The sequence below is a fragment of the Microcebus murinus genome, chromosome 18 (assembly GCF_040939455.1).
Source record: "Microcebus murinus isolate Inina chromosome 18, M.murinus_Inina_mat1.0, whole genome shotgun sequence".
Classification (NCBI taxonomy): Eukaryota; Metazoa; Chordata; class Mammalia; order Primates; family Cheirogaleidae; genus Microcebus; species Microcebus murinus.
In genome coordinates, this window is record NC_134121.1 from 3,622,193 (window position 1) to 3,638,478 (window position 16,286).

General features: G+C 34.3%; 1 protein-coding gene across 14 annotated transcripts in view; it reads left to right on the top strand.

Annotated features, from left to right (window-relative positions):
* Positions 1–16,286, top strand: part of NCOR1 (nuclear receptor corepressor 1) — a 159,346-nt gene that overhangs the window by 37,768 nt on the left and 105,292 nt on the right. For all 14 annotated transcript variants that reach the window (XM_075994021.1, XM_012737872.2, XM_075994019.1 and 11 more), the window contains 2 exons: positions 7,417–7,599; positions 12,691–12,804. In XM_075994021.1, coding sequence (XP_075850136.1) covers positions 7,534–7,599; positions 12,691–12,804 — 180 coding nt within the window. In that variant the 5' untranslated portion in view covers positions 7,417–7,533. The remainder of the gene's footprint in view (positions 1–7,416; positions 7,600–12,690; positions 12,805–16,286) is intronic.

Here is a 16,286-nt window from a genome sequence, read left to right on the forward strand (position 1 = left end):
TATACACAGAAAACTTGGAAAATAAAGAAGAAAAAAGTTACCTATAATTCTATAACTTGGAGATAAAGACCTCCTCCCCCCAGTTTTATTGTGGTATAATAGAAGAATAAAAATTATATATATTTCTGGTGTATAGGTGTGGTATTTTGATATATGTACACATTGTAAAATGATTAATGATTAAATCAAGGTAATTAACATATTTGTCACCTCATGGTTTTTTTTCTTGTGGTGAGAACATTTAAAATCTATTCTCTTAGCAATTTTTAAGTATATAATACACAAGTATTAACTGTAGTTACTATGCTGTACTAAGATAATTGCATTTGATATTTAACCATATTTTGTGATATTTCAAACAGTATATCTTGTGAATTTATGAGGTCTATTAAGATCAAACCGTTATTCCCCTTGTGTTTATTGTTATTTACCTTCTGTTGTGAAATGTGCATGTGTCTATTGTGCTCTTGTTTTGTTGCCATATTTGTCTTTTTCAACTGTCTGTTTTGCTTACCATTAAATCTGCAGATTACTAAGTACCTGGCAGTTTAGTAGGTGCTGAATAAATATTTGTTTTAGAAAGCATAAACTAATTTTTAAAACTTTTAATAGCAAAGTGTTAATCATTTTACTAACTTAAGTTAGTATTTTTTCCTAGTTTTTTAAGTGTCAATTTTCCTTTAAATTTTTTTGTTTTGTTTTGTTTTACCATCCTGAGGTTTAAAATGTTTTGTCATCAAATCTGTTTCCCATTAAATTTGTTTAGTTTTTTGGCTACTTGCCCTTTCTATTCTGATATCAGATAAATAAGTGCTGACACATTTTCTTGGAGTTTTTATACAATGAAAAGTGATTTAAAATATACTAAATAGTCTGCAATTTATTTTCAAATATTTCAGTCAACAGAAAAAGGAGTGTGTGTATACAGAGAAAACAAATACATGTAGCAAAATATTTACTAGTGATGAATCTAGATGAAGGATAGATGAGTGTTCATTATACTGTTTTTTCAACTTTTATGTAAATTTGAAATTTTTCGTAGTAAGTTGGGTGGGGAAAAGCTCTTTATGATCAGCTAGAAAATTAGCTGAGCTTCTGGGAATTTTGCAACCTACCTAATCATGTTAAATAATTATACCATACAGTATTCTGTGAGGTTTATAACAAAAGTTTTGGTGCATTAAAAAAAGTAATTTAAAAATGTAGTAAATTAAAGGTCATCTTCCACAGCTGAATAAATTTCCACATATGTAATTTATAGCTCTTGAATTTTTTTTCTATCAGAAAGGGGTCTTTAAAATTCATTTGTTAAAATGTGACATGTTGAATCATAGTATGAACTAATTCCATTTTGTAGTTGAGAAAACTAGGTGTTAAGAAAAATTAAGTGACCTAGGTAGTGCCTCCTGAGTTGGAATTGAAAACCCAGGACCCTTTACCCCTAGTCCTGCTTTTTCCCCTAAGGACTAGACCATGATTACTACTACTACTGCTACCTACTAAGTAAGGATTTAAAAAGAATTAACATTTGTTAGATATTTTTTTCTTTTTTTTAACTATTGTTCAGGGTGTGTCATTTATAGAAGAATTAGATAAGCTTAAAGGGAAAAGTTACCTACAGTCTTACCTAGGCGGCCTCAAACTAGGGCCCCCCGGCCACACGCGGCTGCCTAGCACATTTATCTGGTCCTCCGGGTGTTTTTGCCGCCGCTGCCTGTCCTCCTTAGCAGCCCACTTGTCCTGGGCCCACAGTGCGCACTCTCCAACGGTCTGAGGGACAGTGAACTGACCCCCTGTTTAAAAAGTTTGAGGACCTTACCACTTAGAAATCATTAACATTTTGGTGTTTACTCCTCCCTATTTGTAGGCATATTTTAATGTGCTCACTTGTGCATTCCATTTAACTTTATTTTTGCTTAAATATGTCATGAGCTGCTTTTTGTGTCAGTAAATTTACAACTTTATTGTTAGTGGTTACTTAGCCTTCCAGATATGGATATAAAATCATTTAATCAATTATCACACATTTAGGTTACCTGTTTATTCATAGTACTATATTGTGACATATGTTCTTTTTTTTTATTGTGTTTAATAATTTCAATGCAATGATGTGACATTATGTTCTTTAGGCTGAGTTTTTTGTATACATTCTTAAGGTAAATTCCTATTAGTATAATTAATTACAGACCAGAGTTGACATATTTTTAAGGCTTTCAGTGGGCATTTCCAGATGGCCCTGCAAAAGAATAGGACCAACTCTTATCCTGACAGCAGTGTCTAAAAGTACCCACTGCTTTTCTATCCTTGCTGATACCACATATTTATTTTTAAAAAAAGATTGTTAATTTGATAGATGATTGTATTTAATTTGCATTTATTTGTTAGTAACATTTAACGTTTTTTCATTTGTTTATTGTTTATTCATCTTTCCCCTTTTGTAAATTATTTTTTCATATCTTACCCATTTTTCTGTTGGTTTATTTTTTATTTTATGTTGAGTTTTTAGAGTTCATGTTTTGCAGATGTTTTTCCCATTTCATCATTTGCCTTTTGAATTTGTTGTTACTGTTTTGATAAGCAGAAGACTGTGTTTTTTATTTTGATCCATCTTTTTTTATATATTGTCTTTTATATCTTTTGCTTTTGGCCTTTCTGAGCTAAAGATAATGTGCTAAAGGTAAATGTCCTGAGCTAAAAATAATCCTTGTTTTTATTGTTGTTGTTGTTGTTTTTTGTTTGTTTGTTTTTGAGATTTGCTAATGAGTTCTTGTAAATGTTTGCTAGTACTTGGCTTTTATTTTTATATAAGATATGAGGTAGGAATCTAATTCTTTTTCTTCAAAATAGCTGGGTGTTCCAACACAAGATTGTAAGCTCCATGAAGGTGGGGATCGTGTCTGTTTCGATCACCATTCTGTACCTCGTTCCTATCATAGAAATAGGCACTTGAAGAATTTTTTTGTTAAATATTTAACTAGAAAGGGAATCAGTGGAAAATGTTGATTTATAATAGTAGTTCTAAGAGGATGCATCACAGTCACCTGGGGAGCTGAATCTACTGAATCAAAATATTATCTGTTTTGCTATTATACATGTTTCTGTAACAAAATTAGTTTCTGCACATATGGTGGGGAATGTACTTACCTAACATGGAGGTTAGGGTGCTTCACTAAAGATTTGTCCCTATACGTTATTGTTTGAATGTTCTCAGGAGGGAGCTGTGTCATAATTAAAGAGGCTTCACAGCATATGAAGACCTTAAGAAAATTTGAAAATTCTGTATTTAGTCTTATTTAGTGCAAGTAGTAGGTGGTTCAGTGAATTCAAGAACTGCTATGCTTCTCATGTTATTAGTGAAGATTTGAGTCTTGAAAAGATGCTGTGAAGACATTTTCCTCTGTATTTTTTTTCCTAAGGTTGATAAAAGATGGTTGTAGCTCAAATATCATTTTTTTATTTTGATGAAACATACTGTTTTCTTTTAGAAGCCTATGACCTCAAAGATTACATTTTAACAGAGGAATCATAAACTACAGGGCTTAAGGCTGCCAAAGATTGCCTGTAATGCCAAATGCAAATGATATTGTAGCTTTAACTGTATATTAAGTCTATTAGAATTGTTATTTTTTTATTTTTTGGTGCTTTCCTTGCAGAATTGTACAAGTTTCAGGGTATAGCCATAACCTTATTTTCCCAGAAGTCCTCTTATATTCAGTGCATACTATGATAGAATATGAAGCTTTTCAGCAATATACATGTTATATTTTAACTGAAATTTCTGTACCAAGGTGTTTTGTAACAACTATCCAGGTATCTCCTATATGCATTCTTGGTACAGATTTTTCACAGTTACTTAATTGTTATTAAATATATTTTAGGGCTTTATAATCCAATCCAGTAGATTCAGCTCCCCAGGTGACTGTGATGCATCCTCTTAGAACTACTATTATAAATCAACATTTTCCACTGATTCCCTTTCTAGTTAAATATTTAACAAAAAAATTCTTCAAGTGCCTATTTCTATGATAGGAACGAGGTACAGAATGGTGATCGAAACGGACACGATCCCCACCTTCATGGAGCTTACAATCTTGTGTTGGAACACCCAGCTATTTTGAAGAAAAAGAATTAGATTCCTACCTCATATCTTATATAAAAATTATCCTCATACTGAGCTTCTTACAGCCTAAGGAAAATTGTACCTTAATCTAAAATTTATGTGTTTTTTAATATTGCTTATATCTTTACCTCAGACTGCAAATTAACAAGGGGGTATGTGTAAGTCGGGCAGTGATAGATTTTGGGTGGAGGGATTTTCATTCTGCTAACAGTTCTCTGCTGATTTGGAGACGGGATGGGATGTTTTTGGCTAAAGAGATGTTGTATGTGCTGTTGTGTGGGCAGGCATGGTTGTCCTTTATGAAGGTAGGCGCAGTGATAGTGGCAACAAAAGTTCCTAGGCCATTTCTATGACTTCTGTACCTCAGTTTTGGTCCTTGGAAAGCCCAAGAACTTTTTGATAGGAGCTCTTGGCCATGTCACAGCTGTTGAGTTGAGTGGGCAATAAGTTCTACCTGAAATATTATTTCTCAGCCTACTTGTTCAAACCTTTTGAGGAGCCATTGCAAGGAAATGGCTGAGAAATTGGTATCTTCCTTTGCATTGATTGCACTATTATTTCCCCCAAAATTCTCTGTAGTGTCAATGTTGTTACGCTAGAGGCTGATCAACACCTGGCCACCTAACTCTGTATGGCTTTCAGGGTCTTCAAAATATTAAATGGTATATCTAAACTATAAAAGTGGTATAAACATCCACAGAGTTTGTGTACATATACTTGCATGTGTGTGTGAATAAGAAAATTGCTACTTAACCACTTCGGTACGGCGCTCACCGGCCGTGAACCTCGCCCTCAGCGGCACTCGCAGTCCGCGCGATAGTGTGCGCTGCGCATTGACGACGGGTCCGTCTTGCTCTTGTGTGACGAGGAAAGCTTTAAAGCACTGGAAGCTTGTTTTACTTCACAGGCAGCTTTCCTTGTATGTAAATCAGAATAGGTAACGTATACATATATGTTTTCATTACATTATTTTTACATGTTCACAATTTTATTTTGATAAATGAAAAGTGAGAAAAGTCAATTCAAAATTATAGTTTTATTTCATTCATAGCACAAAGAAATAAGGCCAGTTCTTGAATATTACGATAAATTTTATTCTTTGGTATGATAAATTTCGAAGCATGGGGCTACACATAGGCCAACGTTACATTGTTTACAATAGTATCTAGTACTGCGCCTTTTATTATTTTTTGAGCATACAATCTTATTGGATTTTTCCTTTTGGTTTTATTACTATTGTAAGGTGCTGGAAAATGTCTTTCTCTAAAACACATGAGATTTTCTGATTGTATTGCCTAGATTTGGAGTACTGTGGTAGAAGTTTTGTTCTTAACTCCAAATGATATGCGGACATTGATATAGTTGTTTTTGTATTACATTTATATAGACTATGCATTCCATATTGAAATGTCTAGTAAGTGAAAAAAGAATTTCTTGTACCATTTCAGCGTCTTTCTTGTGAATGAAACCGTATTTGTAATTCCGTCACTTTTATCAACTATACCCATCGATTTGCTATAGTCTATAATACATGAAGGCTTTTGAATATTTTCACCTGTTTGATAATTTTCTTTTCACAATCCTTAAATTCAGCCGAATGGCTTGTGGACGATATCCAGACTTCACGTTTGTCTTGCCATTTCAGTGCGAGCAAATTTCCTGATGATCTAAAACTACTCCTTTTTCTAATTTTTCTGGCATTTCTGGCATACCTTCCTGTGGCTTTTTTACTGTCCCACATGCGTTTGTTGCAAAGCTGTCCAAATACCGGAATAGTGCAGGACTTGAATACCAGTTATCAACGAATAATTGATGACCCTTTCTAAATAAGGTTGCATCAATGTTACCACAATATTGCCGCTCTTACCTAATTTTTCAGAAAATGTTTGCACTTCGGCAATTAAGCCGGTATAAACACTAATATCCAAAACGTATCCAGTTAAACAATCACACAGCACAACTGCTTTATCCCAAACCTACTTCTCTTGGATGGTATATATTGCTTGAAAAATAACTGTCCTTTAAAAAGTAAGAGACTCTCATCATTGCATAAAATCCTGAATGGATAAAATTATTTTTTGACTGTTTCACGCAGCTTATCAAAAAGTTCACAGTTTTTTTTTTGTCAGTCGGTCTTCTGAACTTTCAGATTCTTTATCGCTGAAGCAAAGCATCTTTAGCAACATTATATATCTACCTCGTGACACATGTTTATTGAATATATCCGTTCTAAGCACTTCATTAGTACTCCAATATTCTTTAGTGGATAATTTTTTCACAGGAGACATTATGAGCGTTAGTGCAAGGAAAGTATACAGTTCATTTATTGTTGTATCGGATCAATTTTGTAATGAAGGAGCTATATTGCCATATGCAACTGTATATTGATAGTAACTGTTGCATTTACTATATCTGTCATTAAATTCTTAGAAAAGAATATTTAGCAATAATCCAAAACATTGAATGAATCATTAATATTTTCTGCTTTAATTCCACTGTCTTCATCAACGAACATGTATATGTGTGGATCCAAGTTTTCACACGACCACGTATTTATTACAGAATTTTCTGTTTTCCTCTTTAATTCTTCTGCTTCTGAATCCAATGATAGAATAATTCCCTCCTCCTTTTTGAAGTACGTTTCAAAACGATGCTGCCTTCACTTGACCTGTGAGAATCCATTATGGGTCTCAGAATTATAAAAACTAAGATGTAACATAAAAAATAAAAACAGAACAATCTCGGAAATAGGTAAATTATATCATTACTTACACGAATCCAAAGCGTATTATAATAACTCCTACTAAGGACTTATTAAAAGGTCACATTTGTAGTAGCTTATTAGCTGAACGTACACACTGCAACTGCAGACATAAAAGCTGTAAAAGTAAAAGTTTTTGGCTGTTGACTAAAGTCAATGCTTGGCTGTGCGCCTTCATCTGTGGCTATCGAGTATAGTCGTTGTTCCTACCCAAGTGGTTAAGGCCTGCCGTTGGAGAACTAGTACATGTAGCTGGGTGTGGTAACTCAAGTCTGTAATCCCAGCTACTGGACAGACTGAGGCGAGAGAATTGCTTGAGCCCAGGAGTTGGAGTCTGCAGTGAGCTATGATTGTGCCACTGTACTCCAGCCTGAGTGACACAGTGAGACCCCATCTCTTGAGAGACAAAGAGAGACAGTGACAGTACACATGTCTCTGCTGTCTTAAAATTGACAGCTTTCTTTAAGTCAATCTTGACTCTAACGTTGGCTATTAGGGAGAAGTAAATTGTTGTTCTTGGCTTTTTTCTCCAAAGGATCCAGCATTTGGAGGCAAACATGAAGCTCCCTCCTCTCCAATCTCTGGGCAACCATGTGGAGATGATCAAAATGCTTCACCTTCAAAACTTTCAAAGGAAGAGTTAATTCAGAGTATGGATCGTGTAGATCGAGAAATTGCAAAAGTGGAACAGCAGATCCTTAAATTGAAAAAGAAACAAGTAAGTGTATATTTTTACTGCTTAATATCTTTTAAGAATGTATGTTTGTCTCCCTAATGAAGATAATTTGGAATTTTCCGTGTTTTGTAACTTTATGTAAAAGGAATCATGGCTTATATATTTTATGACTTGTTTTTTTGCTGTTGTAGTTTTCTTCACTTCATTTATTCATTTCCCTTGTTGTATTGTCTGATTATATGATTATAGGTAGTAAAATTTGTCCGTCTTATTTTGGATGTTTGCATTTGTTTTTGTTTTTTTCTAGTTTTTTGCTATTCTATACAGTGGTGGTAGTTTTGGTTCACATGTATAGGTTGTCTGGGGCAGATGCCCAGGAATGGCATTGCTTCGTTTGAGATTATGTGCATCATCATATGTACTAGATGATACCAAATTTGCTAAAATAGTAGTATATTCCTACTGGCAGCATATATGAGTACCAATTTGTGCATGTCTTTGCCTGTACTTGATATTTCTTTTTCAGTTGGATGTGAAATAGTTCTCACAATGGCTTTAATTTGCATTTCCATGATTAGGAATGAGGCTTAGCTTAATTTCATTTGTTTATGGGTTATTTGTGTTCCTTATGTGCATGCTTTAAGTCTTTTTTTGTCCATATTCTCTTATTTTGTCGTTTTCTTTTTTTTATGATTTCTTGAAGTTTCTTTTTCTTTCTTAATTTTTTAATTTTTATAACTTTTTTCTTTCATTATTGACAGTGTCAAAAAATTCTTAAAGTTTCTTGTCAGTCATGTGTATAATAGATATTGTGTAATTTGTAGTTTATCATTACACTTTTTTCAATAGTTCTTTTGAAGGAGGATTTTTTTAAAAATTGAGGTATAATTAACATACCATAATATTCACCCTTTCAAAATGTACAATTAAGTGTTTTTAATGCATTTATAAAATTATATATCTGTCACCACTAATTCCAGAACATTTTTATCACTTCAAAGAGAAACTACTACTTACCAGCAGTTACTCCCCACTTCCCGCTTGCCCTAGTCCCTGGCAACCACTAATCTATTCTGTCTCTGTGGGTTAGCCTGTTCTGAACATTTCAAATAAACAGAATCGTATGTGACCTTTTGTGTTTGACTTCATCTATATAGCATGTTTTCAAGATTCATCCATGTTGTATCAGCACTTCATTACTTATTATGGGTAAATTCCACCGCATGGATATATTATATTTTGTTTATGCATTCACTAGTCGATGGATATTTGGGTTGTGTCTACTTTTTGACTATTATGAATAATGCTGCTATGAGATTCATATACTAGTTTTTGTGTAGACGTTCAATTTTCTTGGATATATACCTAGGAGTGGATCATATGGTAAATCTACATTTAAATTTCTGAGAAACTGCCAAACTGTTTTCCAAAGTGGCTGTATCACTTTACATTCCCACCAGCAGCGTGTCAGTGTTCCACTTTCTCTGCTTCTTTGCCAACATTTGTTATTTTCCTTTTTTTTCCAATCGCCACCAAGTAGATGTGAAGTGTTATCTGATTGTGGATTGAATTTGTATTTCCTTAATGACTAATGATGTTGAGCATTTTTTCATGTGCTTATTGGCCATCTGTATATCTTTTATAGAGAAATGTCCATTCAGATCCTTTGTTCATTATTTAATTGGGTTATTTATCTTTTTATTGGTGAGAGCCTAATATATATTCTAGATATTAGGCCCTTGTCTGTTTTATGACTTGTAGATATTATCTCTCATTCTTTGGATTGTGTTTTCATTTTCCTGATAATATCCTTTGATGTACAAAAGTTTTTAATTTTGATGAAGTCCAATTTTTTTTCTTTTATCACTTATGCATTTGGTGTTATAGTTAAGAACTGTTGCCTAAGCCAAGGTCACAAAAATTTACACCTAATGTTTTCTTCTATAAATTTTATAGTTTTATCTCTTGCATTTGGGTCTTTGATCCTAATAGTGCTTTTGGTGAATAGGATTTCTTCAGGTTTTATATGAGACTACCTCATTAATGTAGTTTTACTATATTATCTTTTGAAGTTCTATAGTTTTGCTTCTCACATTATTCTTTAGTCTACTGGAAACTATATACTGCATAGTCAGTGTTCATTTAGGGTTACCCACATATTTGTCATTTTATTTCTTCTTAAAACTCAGTTCTTCCATCTAGGAGAATACCCTACTGCTTGAAGAACATCTTTTAGAATTTTCTTTAGTGAAGTTCTGTTAGTTGGAAATTTCAATATTTTTTGGTTTTTATGACTTAGATGTTTTTTATTTAAGCCTGTTAAAAGATATTTTCATGTAGTATATGGTTATTTACTGTCTTCTGGCTTCCATTTTTAAGATATTAGCCCTTAGTCTAATTTTTATTCTTTTGTTAATAATCTGAATTTTCTCTCTAGCTGCTTTCAATATCATCTTTTTCTTTGGGTTCTGTTATTTTTACTATGATGCATTTAGGTATAGAGTTTTTGTTGTTGTTGTTATTGTTAAATCTCTCCAACTTGAATCCATCCTTCCTATATATCAGGGGTAGAGTTTTTCATTACTTCTGGACAATTCTAAGCCATTATCATTTTTACGATACCTTTCTTACAGTTGCTTTATCTTCTTCTGAAATTCTAGTTAGATGCAAGATCTTATCTCTCTTGTCTTCCATACCTCTTAATTGCTCCTCTTTCCCATTTTTTACTTGCTTGGGCTTCATTCTGGGTGATTTCTTGAGTCTGTCTTCCAGTTTACATTTTTTTTTCAGTTATATGTAATCTGTCAAATCTGTCTCCAGTTTAATAATTATGTTTTTATTTCTGGAATTTCTTATTAGGCATCTCAAATCTGCTCAATCGTTTTTTTTTTAATACTCCCTTGATTTTATTGAATCATATTAAATTGTTATAATATGCCTAATAATTCTTTTAAGTCTTTGTGGGTCTGATTCTACGGGATCTCTCTCTTTTCTTTCTTTTGGCTTTAGTTTCTTTACTTGTAAATGGTAATAATATTAATGATAACACCAATTAAATCACATGGTTGTTTATGTGTTGAGGTAATGAATATGTTGCATAATATACAGTACATAGTAAATGCACATGTAACCTATTATAGTAATTAGAAATAATGAACTAAATATATTGTATGACCACTATGAGATGTACTCTAATAACTAGAAATAGTAAAATATAATGTATGACCATTATGAGATATACAGAAGCTACAAGTTTTATTGGGTGATATAAAGACAAGTAGAGAAAATAAATATACCATATCTGGATAGAAACACAGTATTAATATGTGTGCTCATCTTGCATTAAATCATGTTTCATACAATTTCAGTAAAAATTCCAATTAAATTTATATTTTAAATATGACAAAATTGTTAAGTTAATATACAAGAACAAATAGGTGAAGAAAGTTTTTATTTTGTGTGTGTTTGTTTTTAGTCTTTCAGTTACAATGATTTTTGTCTCAGGGCTATTTCAATACCAAGAACAAAGTGATTTCAGGAAGATTGTTTATCCCTTAACAGAGATTCTAAAAGAAGGCTCCCTAAGCAGGAAAGAAAGGCATCATTGAAGAACCTATTCTCATAAAAATGATCTCAGAATTCCAAATATCATTTTTTTTTTTTGCTTACACAGATAATAGCCTGCAAGACTACTTGCAGTTCCAAAGTAGAAGTGTTCTACAAGTTTCTCTCTTGGCAGATTTTTATCCTTTCATTTGGGCACAGTCTGACATAGGACTAGAAGCTTTGACTGTCAATCTTAGTTAGTAGTACGGATAATTTTTCCTCTAGGCCTTATACTAGACATCTTTACCTGATGTCTTTTTTTTTATCATCTTAGGCAGTGGACTTACACTATATTTATTCATATGGACATTCATTAAGCACTTACTAGGTATCAGGCACTGGTTTGCGTGCTGGGGAAAAAAAAAGCGATGGGCAAAGCATACAAGTCCTTGCTTACTTCACTAATACTACTAGGTAGTATTTAGTAAATATTTATAGTTGTAATGTACTTTATATATATTAATTCATTTAGCCCTTTTAAAAGCTATATGATAAATAGTATTGTTATTCCTACTTCATGTATGTGTGGTTTACAATACTTGCTAAGGTTGAGGTGTAAGGACCTTTCTGGGTCCTTGAATCATGCTATTTTTATAGAGTGACCCTAAGGCTCAAACCTGGGCAGACTAATACAAATAGCTTTTTGCTTTATATAATAATTGCACATAGCAGCAGTAAATATTTTTGTAGTTGTACCCAATACCTCTTTTTTTTGTTTTGAGACAGTCTCACTCTGTTGCCCAGACTAGAGTGCGTGTTGTGGCGTCAGCCTAGCTCGCAGCAACCTCAAACTCCTGGGCTCAAGTAATCCTACTGCCTCAGCCTCCTGAGTTGCTGGGACTACAGGCATGCACCACCATGCCCGGCTAATTTTTTCTATTTATATTAGTTGGCCAATTAATTTCTTTCTATTTATAGTAGAGATGGGGGTCTCACTCTTGCTCAGGCTGGTTTCGAACTCCTGACCTCGAGCAATTCGCCTGCCTTGGCCTCCCAGACTGCTAGGATTACAGACATGAGCTACCACGCCTGGCCCCCCATGCCTCTTGACTGGAGCACTATAAAATAGAAAGGTTGAGGGTGACATGGTGCTGTGCTGAATTAAGTTTTAACCCTCGAACTCCTTTCTACTGTATTCTCCCTACCAGACCTTAATATATACTATATTTCTATAAGATATTAAAGTGTTTTTCTGGTGCCATCACAGGTGGTGGATATCTATAGGGTACCTTCGATAAATTTAATTTCTCATTATTTTGCTTTAAATTTATCAGAATTAAAATCTTAATGGATACTTCTCCATAGTTTTTTTAAAAAATACTTTTGGTGATCTGTATTGTTTAGTTATTAGTCAAAATCTGATTGTATTTTTTGAGCCCTTGGATCTATGAGATCTTCGTAGATTAGATGGTTATCTTATGGAGTCAGCAAGCCATGCTCAGTAGCGTGTGTTATCTCTTGCAGTTGATTACTGGTGGGGGTGATGTGTGCAGTAGATGTTTGACTCTTCCTTTTTGGGTCTCTTAGCAACAGCTTGAAGAAGAAGCAGCTAAGCCTCCTGAGCCTGAGAAGCCTGTGTCCCCTCCTCCTGTGGAGCAGAAACACCGCAGTATTGTCCAGATCATTTATGATGAGAATCGGGTAAGCTCATGCCGCCTCAGGCAGCTCAGGCCTTTAAACCAGTGTGACTCTGCCTTTTCTAGTTCAGGATGTGTTCTGTTGTAATTTTAATTGTATTAAAACCTGATTTCTGCTATAATTTTTAATGTTCATAGACTTTGGCTAACTGAAGCTTGGTGTTTTTTCCTTATAGATTGAAAGAAAGTTGACAGTTGTATCCTAAATTATGTAATACTTCATTTTATGAAGTATTTTATGTTATATAAATATTATTTAGTTGGTAGAATTTTATCAGCTGAGTCTCTGTGCTATTATATAAATACTAGCAAGCAAGTTTGGTAGCATATAATACAAAACAGCCATTTTATAATTTTTCACTTTATGAGGGACGTTTAATGCTGAACATTGATAGCATTTCAGTAGAGACAGGTCACTGGTTATGAAAATGAACTTCATTATTAGCTTCAGAATTGATAGCTGGACTGTGGTTTGAACTTTAGCTAAAAGTTCAAAGTATGCAGGTATATACATACATAATGAGTGAGATGTGCACCATCTGGGGGATGGTCATGCTGGAAATCAGACTTGTGGGGGGGAGGGGGAAAAGGGCATTTATTGAAACCTTAAAATCTGTACCCCCATAATATGCCAAAATAAAAATACATATATATATAAATAATAATAAAAAAATCTACTTAAAAAAAAAGTTCAAAGTATACTTTGACCTTTAGATAGACTTTGCTTGTTTAGGTTTATTACAACAATTTCTTCTTTTATGCTTTTAATTTTGGGCTGAGCAAAGTTGCTCTGCCTATAATCCCAGTGCTTTGGAAGGCTGAGGCAGGAGGATTGCTTGAGGTCAGGAGTTCAAGACCAACCTGGGCAAGATAGCAAGACCTAGTCTCTATGAAAAATTAAAAGATTAGCCAGATATGGAGGTGTGTGCCTGTAGTCTCAGCTATTCAAGAGGCTAAAGCAGGAGGATTGCTTGAGTCTAGGAGTTTGAGGCTGCGGTGAGCTATGGTGATGCCACTGAGCCCCATCCTGGGCAATACAGCTAGACCCTGTCTCTGTAAAAAGAAAATATTCAGAGGTTTAGGAAAACTAGGCCTGAATTTTGTGAATCATTTTTGTAATATCAAAGTTAATTTTTAGCCAGAACCCAGCCCAGGAACTAGCCGTTAAGGGGAAACTGATTTCACCTCAATATAAAGAAAATGTTTTAACAGTGCTTTCGGAAGTCCTCAGTTGGTGATCACCAGATAAAAGTTGGGATTGTTGATTCAATTTATTCTGTAGTGAGTGATTTTACCAGTCAGTCTATCTTCCACAGACAGCCTATAACTTTATGATAGTCCAGATCCTAAAGAAAATTGGCTTTAAGAAAAGAAACTCTGAATTAATAATTACATAAACATTTATAGGAATGATTTTGGAGTCATACACATATATATGTATACATAGATAACTGAAAGTCATCAGAAATACAATATTTATGGCTGGGCACAGTGGCTCACACTTATAATCCCAGCACTTTGGGAGGCCAAGGTGGGAGGACTGCTTGAGGCCAGGAGTTTGAGATCAGCCTAGAGAACATAGTGAGACCCTGTCTCTAAAAAAATTTCTTTTAAAAATTAGTCACTTGTGGTGCCACATGCTTTTAGTCCCAGCTACTTGGGAGGCCAAGGCAGGAGGACCTCTTGAGCCCGGGAGTTTGAGGCTGTAGTGAACTGTGATCATGCCACTGCATTCCAGCCTAGGCAACAGAGCAAGGCCCTGTTAGAGAAAAAACAAAAATCCAAAAAAAGAAATTTTTATGACATTGGTAAGTGTAATGGACAGGGGGAAAATATAGGCAATTAATAGTATTTTCTTAGCTAGGTTCAGAGTTAGTCTAATTCAGTGAACAGCCACAACAATCCACATGAAGATAAATACAGTGAAGGTAGAGGACAGTAAGGGAAGCGAGTGACAAATGTCCCACGTGTCATGCCTAAACAGGATATGTGGCCCAGGAATTGCTCCCTTGTTTAAGACAAGCCAGAAATAGGTTTTTTTTTTTGTTTTTTTTTTTTGTGAAATCCTGATTGGTAAACAATCCTCCGTAGAGCCACAAAACACTTTTGAGGGCCAATGTGCTACATGGCCAGTTTTAACCTCACAGATAAAATAAATAGGGTTTAGAATTAATAGCAATGGAAATTTGGTAGATTTTTTTTTAAAGTTTTATAAAATGTTGCCTTTTAAAAAAAAATATGAGTTAATTTTCAAATAAATTGGATTCAGTGATATTCATTAATTTTGTTTCTTAATGAGCCTTGTCTTTAGGCCTAATAAACAATTACAATATTAGTGAGTTCTGTGGTTGCCTCACTGGGACTTGAGGGCTGGAAACTGTTGAATGAGATTTGATAGTGAATTTAATTTGTGCTTAATTTTTGTATATAGGTGTTTCATTACTTGGTACAGTGAGTGTTTCTTGATGCTCATCAGCAAAACTTGAAAACTCCTTTTATACTTTTTCTGTTTTAGCATTTACATATTTGGTTTCTCGTCGAAAAGAACACCTGATTATGAAGTCTGTCTTAGTACTAGACTTACCTTCTTATGTTGAAGATTGTTTTTAACATGCAGTACCTACAGAAGTCATCTCTTCTTTTGTGTATATATTTTATATACCCGGCTACTAGTCATTTGTTGTGGTTTCCAAAATTGTAGCGGGGACTTCTGGAGGGAAGGGATGCAAGCACAGCAGACCCAGAATATAGGCTTTTAGAAAACCGCTCGCTCTGGGCTTTTCAGCCTTTCCCTGCTGCCTTTTGTAACTGCTGCTTACCTCTTTAGCTTTTTAAAATGAATAACCTTAACTGTTTCAACACCAGAGGCAAGGAGAGGTGAGGTGATGACAAAAAGTACATCTCCCTCTTATTCAGGCCACACTAGTTGGAATTAAGCCAAGTGTGGCTTAAGAGATAGGGACTGTTATCATGCATAAGGTGTTTTTTGTTTTTTTTTTTTTTTTTAATTTATTACTAGAAAGGTAATGGGAAGAAAAAAACTGCTCCGGTGTTAATTTTAAAGTTGGTTTCCTGAGAGAAAAGTTGCCTGGCATCATATCTAAACCATCATATCTAAACTTCAGACTAAGTTTAGTCTCTAAACAGACTAGTCTCTTGGGCTATTTTTAACAGCTCCATTTGTTATTACTGTGGTCAGTTGTAGGTTCCAGAAATATTCACAAATGCTCCAATTTCAGAATAATATTACATATAGAAAAGTGGTTGTTAGAATATAGTAGAGAAGTCTTTAGGAATGTCTTCTTCATATTTTGAGTGGATGATTTGCAAGAAAATGTGACACCAGAAGAAAGGAAGAAAGTGTACTGATAGCAGACAGTATACTAGTGCCAGTAACCTCTAGTCACCTAGGCTGGCACCCAAGGCGTGCAGTAACGCTGTCTGCAACTCCGTTGAGTTAATTGATGAAAAGCATCTGTCCTACCT